General features: G+C 39.6%; 1 protein-coding gene across 1 annotated transcript in view; it reads right to left on the minus strand.

The window, feature by feature from the left end:
- pot1 (protection of telomeres 1 homolog) overlaps positions 1-14,421 on the minus strand; it is a 70,744-nt gene that overhangs the window by 17,850 nt on the left and 38,473 nt on the right. Inside the window, exon 10 of the mRNA XM_084733734.1 lies at positions 13,960-14,115. Coding sequence (XP_084589860.1) covers positions 13,960-14,115 — 156 coding nt within the window. The remainder of the gene's footprint in view (positions 1-13,959; positions 14,116-14,421) is intronic.

A 14,421-nucleotide genomic window follows, 5' to 3' on the forward strand; every position in this document is an offset into this window, starting at 1 on the left:
CTACAAAGTCTGGCTACTGATATTATGATTAATTGCAATTTTTGTTAGCTTTTTAAGCACTTGACCATGGGAAAAAAAGTTGAACCATACACTTTGAGAGACTGTAAATCATGAGTCAAATTTCCAAAAACAATGCACATCACATGTCGGTCATTCTTTGAGTTTCATTTCAGCAGCATCACTGCTATACTGCATATACAAGTAGTAAATTAAATACTTTTTGAAGTTAACTTAAGCTGTTCATGTTCTTCAAGCTGGCAAATAAAATATATATAAAGTATATTTTTGAAGAAAAGAGCTACATTTAGCTGTTCCTCTAGTAGTGAAGAATAAAAAATAAAGAAAATACAAATACTTTTTGCTGCCCTCTGCTGCCATGCAGTGTCTCCTTCAAGCAGTAGATGGATTTTGAATTTGAGTTTTGACCCTCAAAGGTCACTGTGACAAAGTAAACGTCATTTTATGTCTGAGGCCTGTATGAAGCCGATTCATTGATATTCCTCAACATTCACATCAACTGACATTAGTGTTTACAGTCTATTTAGTAGAGATGACAGATATTTACTCTTTTAATTTCTGAGTGAGCTGCAGGGACCAGGACTGAGACTGAAGACAGCTGCTGGTTCAGCAGAAGGAGAAAATGAGGTGCATGTAACCAGGTAAACATCTGTGCCGCACATTCTGCTGAGGCAGAGACAGCGAGACTGCAGGGGTGGGGTGGGGTGAGGAGGACGAGGGGAAGATAAATGGATAAATTAAGAAGGGTAGAGTCAGGAGAAACTGAACATAAGAGATGGAGAAATGGAAGGGAAGAGACAGGAGGAGTTAGAGAGACTGTGGGGGCGAATAATGTGACTCTGAGGCTGGAAGAAGGCGAGAAGGAGAAAACAGGAAAAACTGTGAGTTAATCAGAGTTTATTTTAGGAAACGTGCCTAAATGGAGCGAAGGCAGCACATGATGCAGCAAGTATGGTGTGAGTCTATCAGCTGATAATCATACAGCAGCAAGTGATAGAAATGTGATAAATTTTTATCTTTTTACAGCTTTAAGAAACAGAAACCGTGCAGTCTTTTCCATTTGGATTCATCAACAGCAAGCCACGTGAAATATGTGCTAATTAGTGTTTATTGTTGTCCTGCAAGTTTGTTTATATCAGATCACACAGAGTGCATGTGCCTCCATTGATTAAGTTACAGTAGCTACAGTAAATCAATAAGTATAATCTTCCATGCTCATTAACAACACATTTATCAATTTCTTTCAGCCCAATTATCTGTCCTCCTCTCAAGATGTGACTTGGCAGCCGTTTATCGAGCGGAGAGCAGACAGAGCTGAGTGACAGCTGGAGCTGAAAGAGGCTGTCACATGTTCAAGGCTACCAACACGCAAAGAACTCAAGCACTTTTTAGGATGTGTGAGCAGGCAGACATGTTCACACGTGCAGTCAGTCGACATCAGGGCTCTTCAATTTCAAATTTATATTTAGTTTAGCCTAATTAGCCTATTATTGTTAAATATCTTTAAAGTGAAGTTGACTGGATGAGTGGTTCAAGCAGCACTGTGGCCCAGTCTGAAGGTGCACACGCTCCGAACAGCCACGCCCACCAGTACGTCAAAAACATGAGAGACACAACGTCTGTCCACGTACATCGGGACTGACGGCACACCGCGCACTATAATCTACACACCCGTGATCTCCGTGTGCACACAGATTTATGAGTGTTTCTGCTGATGAAGGCGGTGAACGAGTGACAGACTGACATTCTGTTCCTTTGATTAAGTCTGCAGAAGGTTTCTTCCTTTCTTAAACAAATACCATTCAAATAAATGTTTTATCATCTCTCTGTGTGTGTGTGTGTTTCTGAGAGAATCAATGATGGAGGAGGTAACACACACACACACACACACACACAGAGCGACTGTGGCACTCGTCCTCCTTCTCCTCGGCGCTCTCTTGTTCTCAGCTTCTCTTTTCATCATAATGGGCTCCTTTCTCTCCTAATGGCCTTCTTCTCACAGAAACGCCTCAGTCGATTTCACACAATATCACTGATGATTCACCAGAGGAGCCTGGTAATTGGGGGAAATATTCCTGTTCAAACACTTCTTTAGTGGAAAGACTCTCACTGTGTGTCACACTGTGTAAGTGTGAGGTGAATTGACTGACGGGTGTTAAGAGACACCTGCGGAAAAAAAAACCCAATCAAAAGGACATTTTACCCATAACACATCATTCTGAGCTTTGCTTACAGTCTTTATGTGTTTTGAATGGATTCTTCTTCATCATTTAGACTTCAGATCAGGGTTCGTGGGTCTGTGAGGATCCTCCTGACAGCCAGATGCGGTCACGTGTCTCTGAACAGATCATAGCTATTTTGGGAGAAGTAAAAGTAATGACCTGAAGAAGTTTTGCACAATTAACCGTAAAAGAAATCACGATCTAAATTCAAACATCTATGTGACTATCAACAATGAAATATTACAGCATGCATGCACAGCAGTGGTAATGATGACAACAACAGAACGTGTCTTCCTCCATGACACAAACAATAACGTTGCCCTGGAGACAAAGCTGCACTGCTGAGATGGGTTTTTATTTCACGTGGACTTTTTTGGACTTTTTTACGACAGAAATTATATTTTTGTATTTCAGAGAGTAAAGTGACGAGTAAAGTTTCACATTTTACCAGTGTGTTTAATATATTTAAGTTTATATCTGCAGTAAACCTTCTTAGCCCCAGGCTAAGGACATGCAGTGTGAAAAGCCTTTAAGTTGTAAGCCACTTACTGCGCCAGGGCCAAAAGCCCGATCACGCATCGTTAGCAAAAGTAAGAATTAATTTCTATATCTGCCCTGTGATTCGATCATTTGAATTGGTTTGTCATTGTTCCATATAAATGCAGTAGTTTTTTCTGGATTCCTGCAGATCAACAGAAAAATGGAGAAAAAGACAAACTGCACCAAATCTTTTTGTTGGTGGTAATAAAGTAGCTATACATATAATTTACTGATTCAACAGCGCAAGTGATTTATTGTTTAATTCTTCTTAAACTATATTTTTGAGGCAAAGCAGCCACTTGAAATTCACTAACAAAGAAGCAGCTTATCAATTAAACATTTAACCCTTAACATGTCAGTGTTGGCATGGTGACGAGTATATCAGCATTAAATGAAGTCACTGAAGTAATATGCTGATCCTTAAAGTATTATCCCAGTGTCTGAAATAAAAAAAAAAAAATGACAGTCACAGCTGAGTGTGACCGTGTGGGTATGAAGAAGTAATTCCTGGTCAAACTGATGAGACAAACTGCACCACTGCTTTATAATTATCAAATTAAAATCAGAGTTTACACAACATGAGCAAAAACCTGTTACTGTTCTTGATTAAGGAGCAACAACAGAATCTAAAATTTAACCTGATCTTCACACCTCAGTTCTCACACACCTGACAGTCTTCTTCTCACACAGGAAAAAAAGCAAGCCTCACTCTCACTTCTGTCACATGGTGCCTGTGTTTCCCTTTTTTCTCAGGTGTTTCAGGTCAACAGCTGTAAATACAGCGGTGTGATCACAGCTCAAACACACTGAAGACATACTGGGACACAACACAGCTGAAGGTGGACGCAGACACACACACACTGGATGTCGATCAGTGTTTACCACGACACACATCTCAAACAGCTGGTTGTCCAACAAGATCACATGCTGGACTGTTACCGTTAAATCAAATTATTCATAAAGCTAAACTAAGACATTTTTGTTCAGTAAGGCTGAGTGAAGTCTATCACTGTGGAGACTCCAAAACCCCGATCCTAAACCTGATCTTAAGTGGCACACTCCAAAAACAAAATCATAATTCAGATACTCCAAAACCTGATCTTATCCACAGTAGTCCAGAAACCTGATCCTAACTGCAGTAATCCCAAAAAAACACATCCTAAACAGGACACTCCACAGACCCAATCCTCTATGGTGCGTTAATCCCAGACAAAATAAAACAATTTCTAATATTACGTTTTGTTTTCTATTCACACAACTTCTCATCAGTGATGTCTGGCTGTGTTCTGTGTTTGTGTTTGGATCGTGATGTTTTTATTTGTTTAGATGGACACTGAATCTGTCCTGTTCCTGTCACGCTTGCTTTCTTTGTTGCGGTGACTCAGCCTGAGCTGTTGACTCGGATCACTCACTTAATAACATGTGGAGGTAGATAAACAACAGTTTAACTCATGCTGCTGCTCTCATTTGTTCCGTCTGTTACGTCATTTAACAGGAACCGATTTCATTGGTCAAAGGCTCATTTCTGCTCGGCTTGGTGTGAGTATCTTGTGCGTAAAGTCTGACTCTGTGTGGAAATACTCTGATCCTAGAGATCAGTTTCAGAGCTGTAATACAGCAGTACTTCTGTACACAAAAGAAACTCCTCCAGCTCCGAGGCTTCAGGTTGAGATCATGATCGTCTTTACTCTGCTTTTAACATTTCACCGAGCCGCGTTTAATCCTCTGACCTCCAGATGATTTCAACACTTGACTTCAAACTCATAACCTCCACTGTTGTTTTACGGTAAATGACGTGTTGATGAAGCGTATTTACAGCATTTTGATGTGGTTAAAGATATTCTGTGTAATGAACCGGCGCTGTTGATTGTGAAGAGCTCTTCAGCGCCTCCAGGGTCGAGTGTGGATGTGCGTCACAACCACAGAGTGAAGAGTTGTTCACACGGTAAAGCAGAAAAATACATCCTGCTCGGCCTCACAGGCTCAACATTTAACCAACTCCCTAACAACAACTGACAGATAATCACTTCATACGGTGATAATTAAGCAAATGAGAACGAGAGGAAATTAAAATCACGTAGGCAAATGATTAATAAATAAATCAAATATGAAAGAATAACGTCGGGGTAATCTGAGTCATTTTCTATCACCATTAAAACCTCACTGATGAATTCTCCGCAGGATGACGAAGCTCCCACTGTCTATTCTGAACAACTCTGAAATATTAAAGTGAGCTAAAGGAAGAACTAAGAGAAGAATAACTTAAATCACCTTTCTGGTTTTTACTGATTGATGTAATGGGCTACAAACAGAGAATAAAGAAAAAGACATTCATCAGCTTCAGTACGCAGCTGGTGAGCTGGACGTGCTAAGATGTGACCGTGATTTTAATAATTATGATTTCCTTGGAAAGTTTTGGCAGGATTTCTAACCAAACAAAAAGTTTGATTTGTAACAAAAAAGTCTTCCTAATTTGTTGTAAATGACATTTATTCTAATTTTCTATCATCATTCTTTCCTACTGTATATCTGTTAATATTTCAAAATCCAACCTTTTGCTCAGGTACAACTGTAGAGGGAAAGTGGAAATTTTGTGCAAATCTCTTGGTCAAGTAACATAAATACAAAACAAGATACTCATAAAAATAAAATGCATAGAATTGAAAGCATAAAGTAGAACAACAATTCCTGTCAAAGGTTCACTAACTTTGAGTGAAAAAAATGTGAAGGCAGCCAAACAGAATGGTTTTAAGAATACAAGAAACTCAATATGAACAAAAAGTGGGAAAAATGTTGGATGTGGCAATGAAGCAAGGTCAAAGCTTTCTGGGAGGAAGTGAAGGAAGAAAAAAAAAATATCTCAGAGACCTTCTTATGAAACCTATTTTTCTATTTCAGGATTCAATCCAACAGGTCAGAAGAATACCAAGAGTGAATGAGTGATGATAGATACGGGCCTTCTGCACGCTAAACAAATCAAACGCACTATTTTGGAAAAATACGAGAAAATCAAATGTCACATATTGGGTCGGCAAAAAGAAGAAGATGCCTTTCACTGCACTCTGTGTGATCAGGGCCCTACTGTGAAAAAAAAATACTTGCAACCTTTTCAGCACCACGGACAGAGACGCTGAGCTGCTCAACAACTGTTTGAGACTTTTGTAGAGACGGGTTTAAAACTCAACTCAAATAAGTTTCAAGAAGGTGAACACCAGCTCACACTTTTAAAAAAAAGAGTTCCTGTGGGTGTTTTACTGGGAAATGGAAACCAGATTTTGGCGAGAGTTGCAGGAAAATACCACGAACCCTGGTCAAGACATTTTCAGTGTGTGGGCTGGCAGAGAAAACAGTGGATGAAGGTATTCTGATGTGTTTGTGTTGTGTATATATATATAATGCTTCTCTTGCACAGCCCTTTAAAACACTGCAGCTCATGTAGCTGAGAGCATCTGGTACGTCTGCGCTGAACAAGACATCTGAAAACATCAAATTCTGCTGAGGGCTGAGAGCTGAGCTGAAGCCAAGAACAACAAACCTCCAGCGCTCAAACATCTGACGCTTCAAGTCTTTAAAGATGTGAGTCTGTTTGAAACTTTCAGTGATGTTAAAATCAAGGTTACAATAAAATAATACGTTCCTCTACAAGCATACAAGCAAACGCAGAAAAGAAATCTGTGAATAAAAGCCTGGCCCTCTTGACAACTCGAGTACAAGAGACGTATCAGAGCAAGTAAAGAAACAACAGAAAGGCCCTGAAAGTACCCAGAGGTCATTGCAAACTCATTTATCTTTAAATATATTCAGAGCCCTGCGTGTGAAGTGAAAAAGCAGCTGCGGCTGTGTGAGATTAGCTCTGCAGCGGGAGGTCAGCAAATGTGGTTTTCACAGCTACGATCAGTGATTTCTCCTGTTAGAAGAGAGTTATTTGTGATTATTACAGGGTGGATGTCCTTGCAAGGAAGCAGTGAGAAGGACAAATGAGCTGCCGCTTTCCTGCCAGCTCTCCCCTGACACTTCAGCTAACTCCACAGGCCACTCTGTCCTTTTCATTCTCTACACATTGTTAATCAGTATAAAGACCTCCGGGTGCCAAAACACTAAGAATAACATAAAAAGAAAGAAAGGGCATTTATGGCTGTGATTGACAGAAGTATTAGACACGCTACTGTATGCACTGGATTCTTCCAGTGCATACAGCAGCTTTTAGACTGCAGGGGACATTTTTAAACACAGATATTTGAAGAATTGCATATCAGAGAATAATTCTAATTGTACCTTCTCTTTTTACAGCTACTTACAGAGAAGTTGACAGTGGAAAGCAATTGAAAGCATAACTTTGAAATCAGTGAAACAATATCTAGAGTTACTATTGACTTGGACTTGGAACCAAAGCTAAAAAGGAAAACTGTAGTAACTGTAATTTTGTGACAAATTCTTCTCAGTAACTGAAACAAATTACAATCTCAAGTCTCCAACTAAGATTTATTTTTAGTCAAATCAGATTTGAATATTTGGTGAGTTTGTTTTACCAGTAAGACACGTTTTAAAGCCGTTCATTCAGATTTTCTCACAGTCATAGACAGTAAAAGTGTGTGTCCTCCTTAAGTTCACTTAGAAAATCAGTGAATCTGAGAAACATCTCACGTGGGCTGAAGACACCGCTGGAGGCCGCTGTCCATCATCACTTGATCTGCACACGCTGCGCTTTATTTTTAAGATACATTTTAACCAAATCAGAGCTGGTGATTGTTGGAACAGTTTTATTTTCTTTCTGTCAAGCTTTAATGAAGCTGACGATGACGTTTGTGATGTTTTACAAAGGGAGTCTGGTTAAGTTTGGCGACAGCAAACACATCAAATAAATCAGAATGGTAGAAAAACCACCTGAGTCTGTCAGCGGCAAAACAAACAAGCGTCACCTGACCTGTGTGCTCCACTGATGCGCTCAGGTGAAGTTTCTGCTGCGCTCCGTTTCTCTCCCTCTTCTCTGCTTCCATCACAGTTCGTTTTGTGGTGATTTAGAGACTCGGTTTGTAAAGTTCACAGCCTGTCGTGTTACACTGCTCTGTGTACGACGACGCAGCTTAAAAACTACTTAAATTTAACCACCTTTCACCTTCTCTTGACAATTAACCACCAGCTCCTGTTGTCACATGATTTTTTTTTAATCTATGCACCAGCTAATTAAAGAAAATATTTATGATTCCCCCCATGATTCCTCACTGAAATGTTCTCTCTGTGCAGTTTTTAATAGGCATCCTGTTATAAAAATGACAAAGAAAAAAAAAAGTGAACAGCCTAAAATATGTAAAAGAGGGATTTGGTTCATTGGTATGATAGATGTGAATGTCTGCCTGTGGAGTTAAAACTTCAGCAGGTGAAGCAACAGAGATTTTTAGTTTAAAAAGTTTAAATAATAACAAACAGATGGGGCCACGTCTACAGTTTATGTTCCCTTGAGTCTGTGTGGACTTTAAATACATCTGTTAAATGTGACAAACGGGTAAAAAGCAGAAGAGACGCTTTAAAAACCAGTGTGAGTGTGAACTGTGCTAACAGGATGAGATTCAGAGTTCGATATGCTCAGCAGAGCTTTGTAATGAACCTGTCTGAGAAAAACAGGAGCGACAGTGAAGAACCTGCAACTACACAACAGTCTGTGAGTTCATATGTGTGTGTGTGTGTGTGTGTGTGTGTGGTTTGTCTTGTAATTCAATGTGACTCTGCAACCGACACGATGTAATTTATGTCTCAGAGACCTGAATCAAGATGGATGTGCTTCCCTGCAACAGTGACTAACACACAGACACACACTCTGCCTATGTCACCCACACACACACACACACACACACACACACACACACACTCATACACTCACGGCACAAATCACAGGAGACTGAGAGAAATCATTCTAAAAAGACTTGGGTGGATTTGTTCAGCGTTACATCCAATCTAACAAGCTGAATGAACCTGAATCTCAGTGGACGAGTGATTCCTCTGACCAGCAACCACACACACACACACACACACACACACACACACACACACACACACACACACACACACACACACACACACACACACACACACACACACACACACACACACACACAGGTTTATTAAACTCTGGTCTTATTCAGGGAGAGCCCTCCATTTCTTCTATCAGGAATAAAAACACTGAAATCACCAAGTTAAAGGGGAACTTTGGTATTTTTCAACCTGGACCTTATTTTCCAACGTTTTTGTGTCTAAGTGACCAACAGTGACCAGAAACTTTGAAATGGGTTTTGTATTGAAGGAGATGAGATGAAGGAGGTCAGACACCAGAGAAGCAGCGGAGAGAAAAGTCGTGTCATGTTTAACTCAGTGAATGAAGAGTTTATTTCAACCAAACCACAGCTGGTGATTGTTGGAGCGGTGAAAATACTTGGAGGTGGAATACTTTTTCAATACCACGTCTTTAAAACAATTGAGTATTTGTTAATTACAGTATCCGAAATACCAAATCCGTAAAAACATGATCTACATGCTGACTGACCTCAGTTCAGTTCAGAAATTTGGCCTGCAGCACAACCAGACTGTTTTCAGTGACTTTTTTCTGTACCAGCTCTGCGTGCAGGATGTCAATTTAAAAAAAGGGGAAAAAAAGCTGTTTTATTTTTGCTGTCATAAAACGAGATATCGTACAGTACTCGTGGAAAGAACAACCAAGATGGTTTTGGGGGTTTAATTTTATCATTATTATTATTATTAATGTTAATTATTTAATTAATGTTTTGTCGTTTTGTGAGGGTGAAAAATAAGACCTGTCTGCTTACACAAAAAGAAGCGATGTACAATATTAATCATCAGTATCGGGAGATAAAGGCTTTAAAATTAAATATCTGCATCAGTAAAAAGCTAATACCTCTGCAGATATGACAATAAGATGAATCTTTAATTATGTGCATGTGACATGAATTATGTCTGCGGTGTGGAGGGACTTGATTTTTACTCTAAATATGAAGAAAAAAGATGTGTGTATATCAAGTCAACACATGAGTTGAAAACAGAGCTGCAACAATCTGCAAACTGGATTGATAATCAATTAATCAGTATTTTTTTAAAGAAACAAATGTACAATGTCTCTGTAAATGTGAATATTTTCTGGTTTCTTTCCTCCTCTCTGACAGTAAACTGAAGATCTTTGAGTTATGGACAAAAAAAAAAAAAAACATTTTAGGGCACCATCTTGAACTTGGACCAGAAAACTCATTGATCAATGGAGGAAACGATCAGCATATATAACAGATAATGAAAATAATTATAACAGAAATTACTTGAGAAATATTTTGATAACTGAAAAGATTGTAACAGGATAAATTTATAGATTAACCAAGAAAATAAACAGATTAATCGAGTCCATCTCTGAAGGGATCCTATTTTAAACTGTTTTCAGGCCGTGACTCGGACTCAGTTCAGCTGAGTCTGAACCGTCAGTCTGAGCTCCAGCATGATGTTCACTTCTTCACAGCGTAATTAAAAACTATTTTGACTTTAATTATCATGAGAAAACATCATGGATTTGGCCTGCAGCTCAAGTGACAAAGTGGAGCAGTTTGACACAGGCTGACTAAACACTGGTCATGTGACTGAGGCTGCCAGCAGGGAAAATATATATATGAGCTCTAAAATACGAATCTTTTGGTTGAACGGAATGCAACGAACGAAGCTTCGAATCATCCAGTACGGAGATAAAGAACATTAAAGTACTGACATCAGTAAGCACATGTTCAGTCTTTGTGTTTCACCACAGGTGGTAAACGGCGACAATAAAAACTGTAAATGTAAACTAAAACAGGTGTAATGAGTGTCGGAGCTCCGCAGCTGTATGTTAATGAATCTCTGTCTGCAGCGTCGATAACAACAGCTGAGAAGCAAAGAGGATCAAAGCCGCCGTTTAACTCTCCAAAGAACGGGGAGGAGACTGAAGAGAGATGGAAATGAATGAGCTGAGACCTCAAACTGCATCCTCTTTAAAAATTCATGGTGATTATAGTGTGACGCGTGATCTGAGGTGAGCCTCAGGTGACGCAAGCTGCACAGAACAAACTGGTTCGTTTGGCGGAACAAAGAGAGAACGACACCAGCCTGATGTCCCGTCAGTAACAATGCAGGATTCTTCCTGACTGTGGTCGAGTCTGACTGAAGGATTTGCAGATTTAAATGAATAAGTTTATCATCTGAAGGTGGTTTTCAAGTTATTAATTGTGATTTTAGCCTTAATCATGCAGCTGTGTTTGATACTAGTCCTAATCTGACACCTTTCAGTACTGAAGCCAAAAAGATAAGATTTGGTACCTTACTTTGAGAAATATAAACATGCTTCTGTGAAGAAAAAAAACCCCCCTGTGTTTCTTAAACAAAAGAAACCAAAGTTCTCTTAACACTCACAGTCATAGCAGAACTTTGCATTAATAAAATGGAGATTTAAATCTGAAACTATCTGATCAACAAATAAGTGAAAAACACTCTTTTATACTGAGATACATTTTCGATATGCAGCCCAGAATCTTGATTTTGAGAGTAACTGCAGCGATCACGCAGCACCACGAAACACGAAAGAAACTCAAACCTCAACAATAGAAAATAATATCTTTAATAAATAATAAAACCCACGACCACCAATTTTCAGAGCAGGGAGCTCCTCTGGTCAGGAATTAAATTTAGACAGTGGTTAAAACGCAGGTTAAGGTTCCTTGAATTCCCAGAAAAGTTACTGTGGTGGAACAGAAAGGATGATTGATGCTGCAGATAAGCAGTGAATGAATCACTTGTGCACCTTTCTGCTGATGTCATACGGCACCACCATATGACATCACAGAGCTTTAGAATGAAACAACAGAAAGTTAGATAAAGGCATAAAGAATGTGGATATACAGTATAAGCTTCTCTCTCCCTCAAGGGTCCTTTTCTCTCTTTCTTTTTTAGATGAAACATCTCTGCAGATGTCGTCCTCACACACTGAGCCTTCAGTACACACTGACTGTAACAAAGCACACACACTTATTAGACTCAGCTCACAAACAAACCTCTAAACATTTGCGCAACTTTGAACCAACGGGAAAATGATGGATGGTGGCTGTTGGAGTCAAACAAACACCCAGCAGAAAAACTAACAATGTTGTGTTCCTCACTGATTCCTTTTCCATCTGATAAATCTGTGTGCAGTCAGCAGGTTTTACATCAGGACCAATCCCTCCGTCTTACTCTGTAATCTGAGAAAGCTCAGCAGAAACACAACCTGTTTATATCCTTTATTTACCAGGAAAGTTGACTGAGGCTGTGTGTTTTCTTTCCCTAATACTCTGTAACACTTTCAGTTCATTTGTTTGTATTTGCAAACTTTATTTCACAGGCTTGTGGCTTGTCTGGGGTAAGACATGTTTCATACATTATACATTAAATACATTATTTTCACAGATAAAAGTATTTCCACAACATTAAGTTACGTGCAGGACATGCACACTAACTCAAGCAGGTTGTTAAATCCTTGTTGCTTGGTGCAAAACAAAAATGCAATTCCAACAAAAACCTTGAGAGTCATGTTATTTCTTCAGTCAGAAATTACTTTGACCAATTAAATTTGTCTGTTTCGTGACACAATGTGAGCGAGGACAAAGCGGCAGCGTGCTTTTTTCGTTGTTCCTCCAACTACCTCGTCCACATCTTTGTTAGCGAGTGATCGGTCTCAACAGCAGAAGCTGAGGTCACCGTGACAACAAAAGCTGTTCAATAATGAATGAAAGCAACAGGAAAGAGTTTTCTTTTCATTCATATACAACAAAGACTAAAAATCATTATAATCTGACCTCAAACTCACTTTCCTCTCGTCACCTTGCAAAGTTTGGCTGAACCCAAAACTTTATTTTTCTTTAGCTAAAATGTATTTACAGCAAAATATCACTGCTATTGAACCTCCTCAGACGCACAAGAATTTCACACATTTTCACACTGAAATTTCAGTTTGGTCCTGATGTTTTAACAGTTTTTAGTTTGTCCACTCAGAAACTGGAGCATTTGCATGTCAGTGGCGCGACACAGAGTTTAAGGGATGTAAAAATCATGTTGGTGAATCTCTCTGAGACTTTTCTCACAACATACTCTGACAGTGTAAATCATAAAAAGATTGTTCTCATGCATTTGGTCCCAACTGTTGTTTGACTTTTTTCCATTTCAATTTGGGATGAATAAGATTTAAGTTTTTGGTTTGAGCTCCCATCATGCTTTGGGTGACACGAACATGGCACCATGGAGTGAAAATGTAAGCAGAAACAAACTGAACAAACCACATCGACGGAGAAAAGTTTAGAAGAGATACTATAGAGTTTGTCGCCACTTCTGAGTGTCGCCACGATATGTAAAACCTTAAGATACTGTGGCATCACAGAAGGATAATTCTGCCCCCTAGTGGATATACTTCTTATCATGTAGGAACACAAAACAACACTGCTAAGGTAACGACTCTCGTTTATGTGTAAATGTTATCATCAGCTTATGAAAAAAAAATCATACAGCATCAGTCCCTCTTTGCACTGTAACCATGGAAACAACAACCATCACTGGATCTACACTACTTTGACAGAGGCTCCTTCAAGCTTTGCTATATTTCTCTTGTAATCCGTTAATGTGGGTTTGGATTAAGGAGCAGCAGACCCGGAGAGGATCAACAACGCAGGCGGCATCTTTAAAACGTGCAGTCAGATCAGCTGGACGCACCGCTGCAGATCACCCCAGGGAGGAGAGGAGGAGAGCGGAGACAAGAGAAACAGTCCAGCTCAGCCAGGACAATGAAACGGACAAAATGGGACTGAAACTGGACAAACAACGGGAGACCAGGGACTGTTACGCCACATCTTACAACATCGTATGCTGAGCTAACAGGACGCAACACGCAAGACTGAGTGTTCAAACTCAGTCACAGTTAATGGATGATGCTTCTGAAATATTGAACTTATTATGGAAAGGTGTCAAGCATATTATTATCACCAACTCCTTACTGCTGTTTACATTCAACTAGGGATGTATGCAATAGAAAAACTAGAAATACCAGAAATACCAATCGGTTAAATTGAAGACAATAACTGTAATTTTAACTTTCACAGCTGTAGTGTCGTGGTAAATGATGTTGAGCTCTGACCTTCAGCTGCCTGGCGACCTCCACGTGGTTGTCGTAGACGAGGACGTTGGCGATGAGGTTCTCCATCCCTGCAGAGAAGGAGGCGGGCCCCTTGGTGACGCCCGGCTCAACTATCACCTTCAGCAGCTTGTGAGGAGACCTGGTCCCGTCCCACACCTGAAAGACACAAAAACATGACGAGAGTCAGAATCTGCCGACCGCAGAAGGACAAACATATTTTCAAACTGCTACAGACATAAAATCTTCTATTATTGTATATGTAATTTTACATTTCATAATAACTGCTCTGAAAAACAAAATAAAATAACCCAGCAGAGAGAGTCAGAGGGAGAGAGATCACATTGATGCAAATATCATATAAAAATCCAGCACTGCAATAAAACATCCTGCTCACTGATTTGCAACACTGTCCATTATGGTCGTAACATCAAGAGCTATAAAAGAAAAGCTACTGTGGTATAA

Source organism: Lutjanus erythropterus, chromosome 13 (assembly GCF_056507025.1).
Source record: "Lutjanus erythropterus isolate fLutEry1 chromosome 13, fLutEry1.hap2, whole genome shotgun sequence".
NCBI classification, from domain to species: domain Eukaryota; kingdom Metazoa; phylum Chordata; class Actinopteri; order Lutjaniformes; family Lutjanidae; genus Lutjanus; species Lutjanus erythropterus.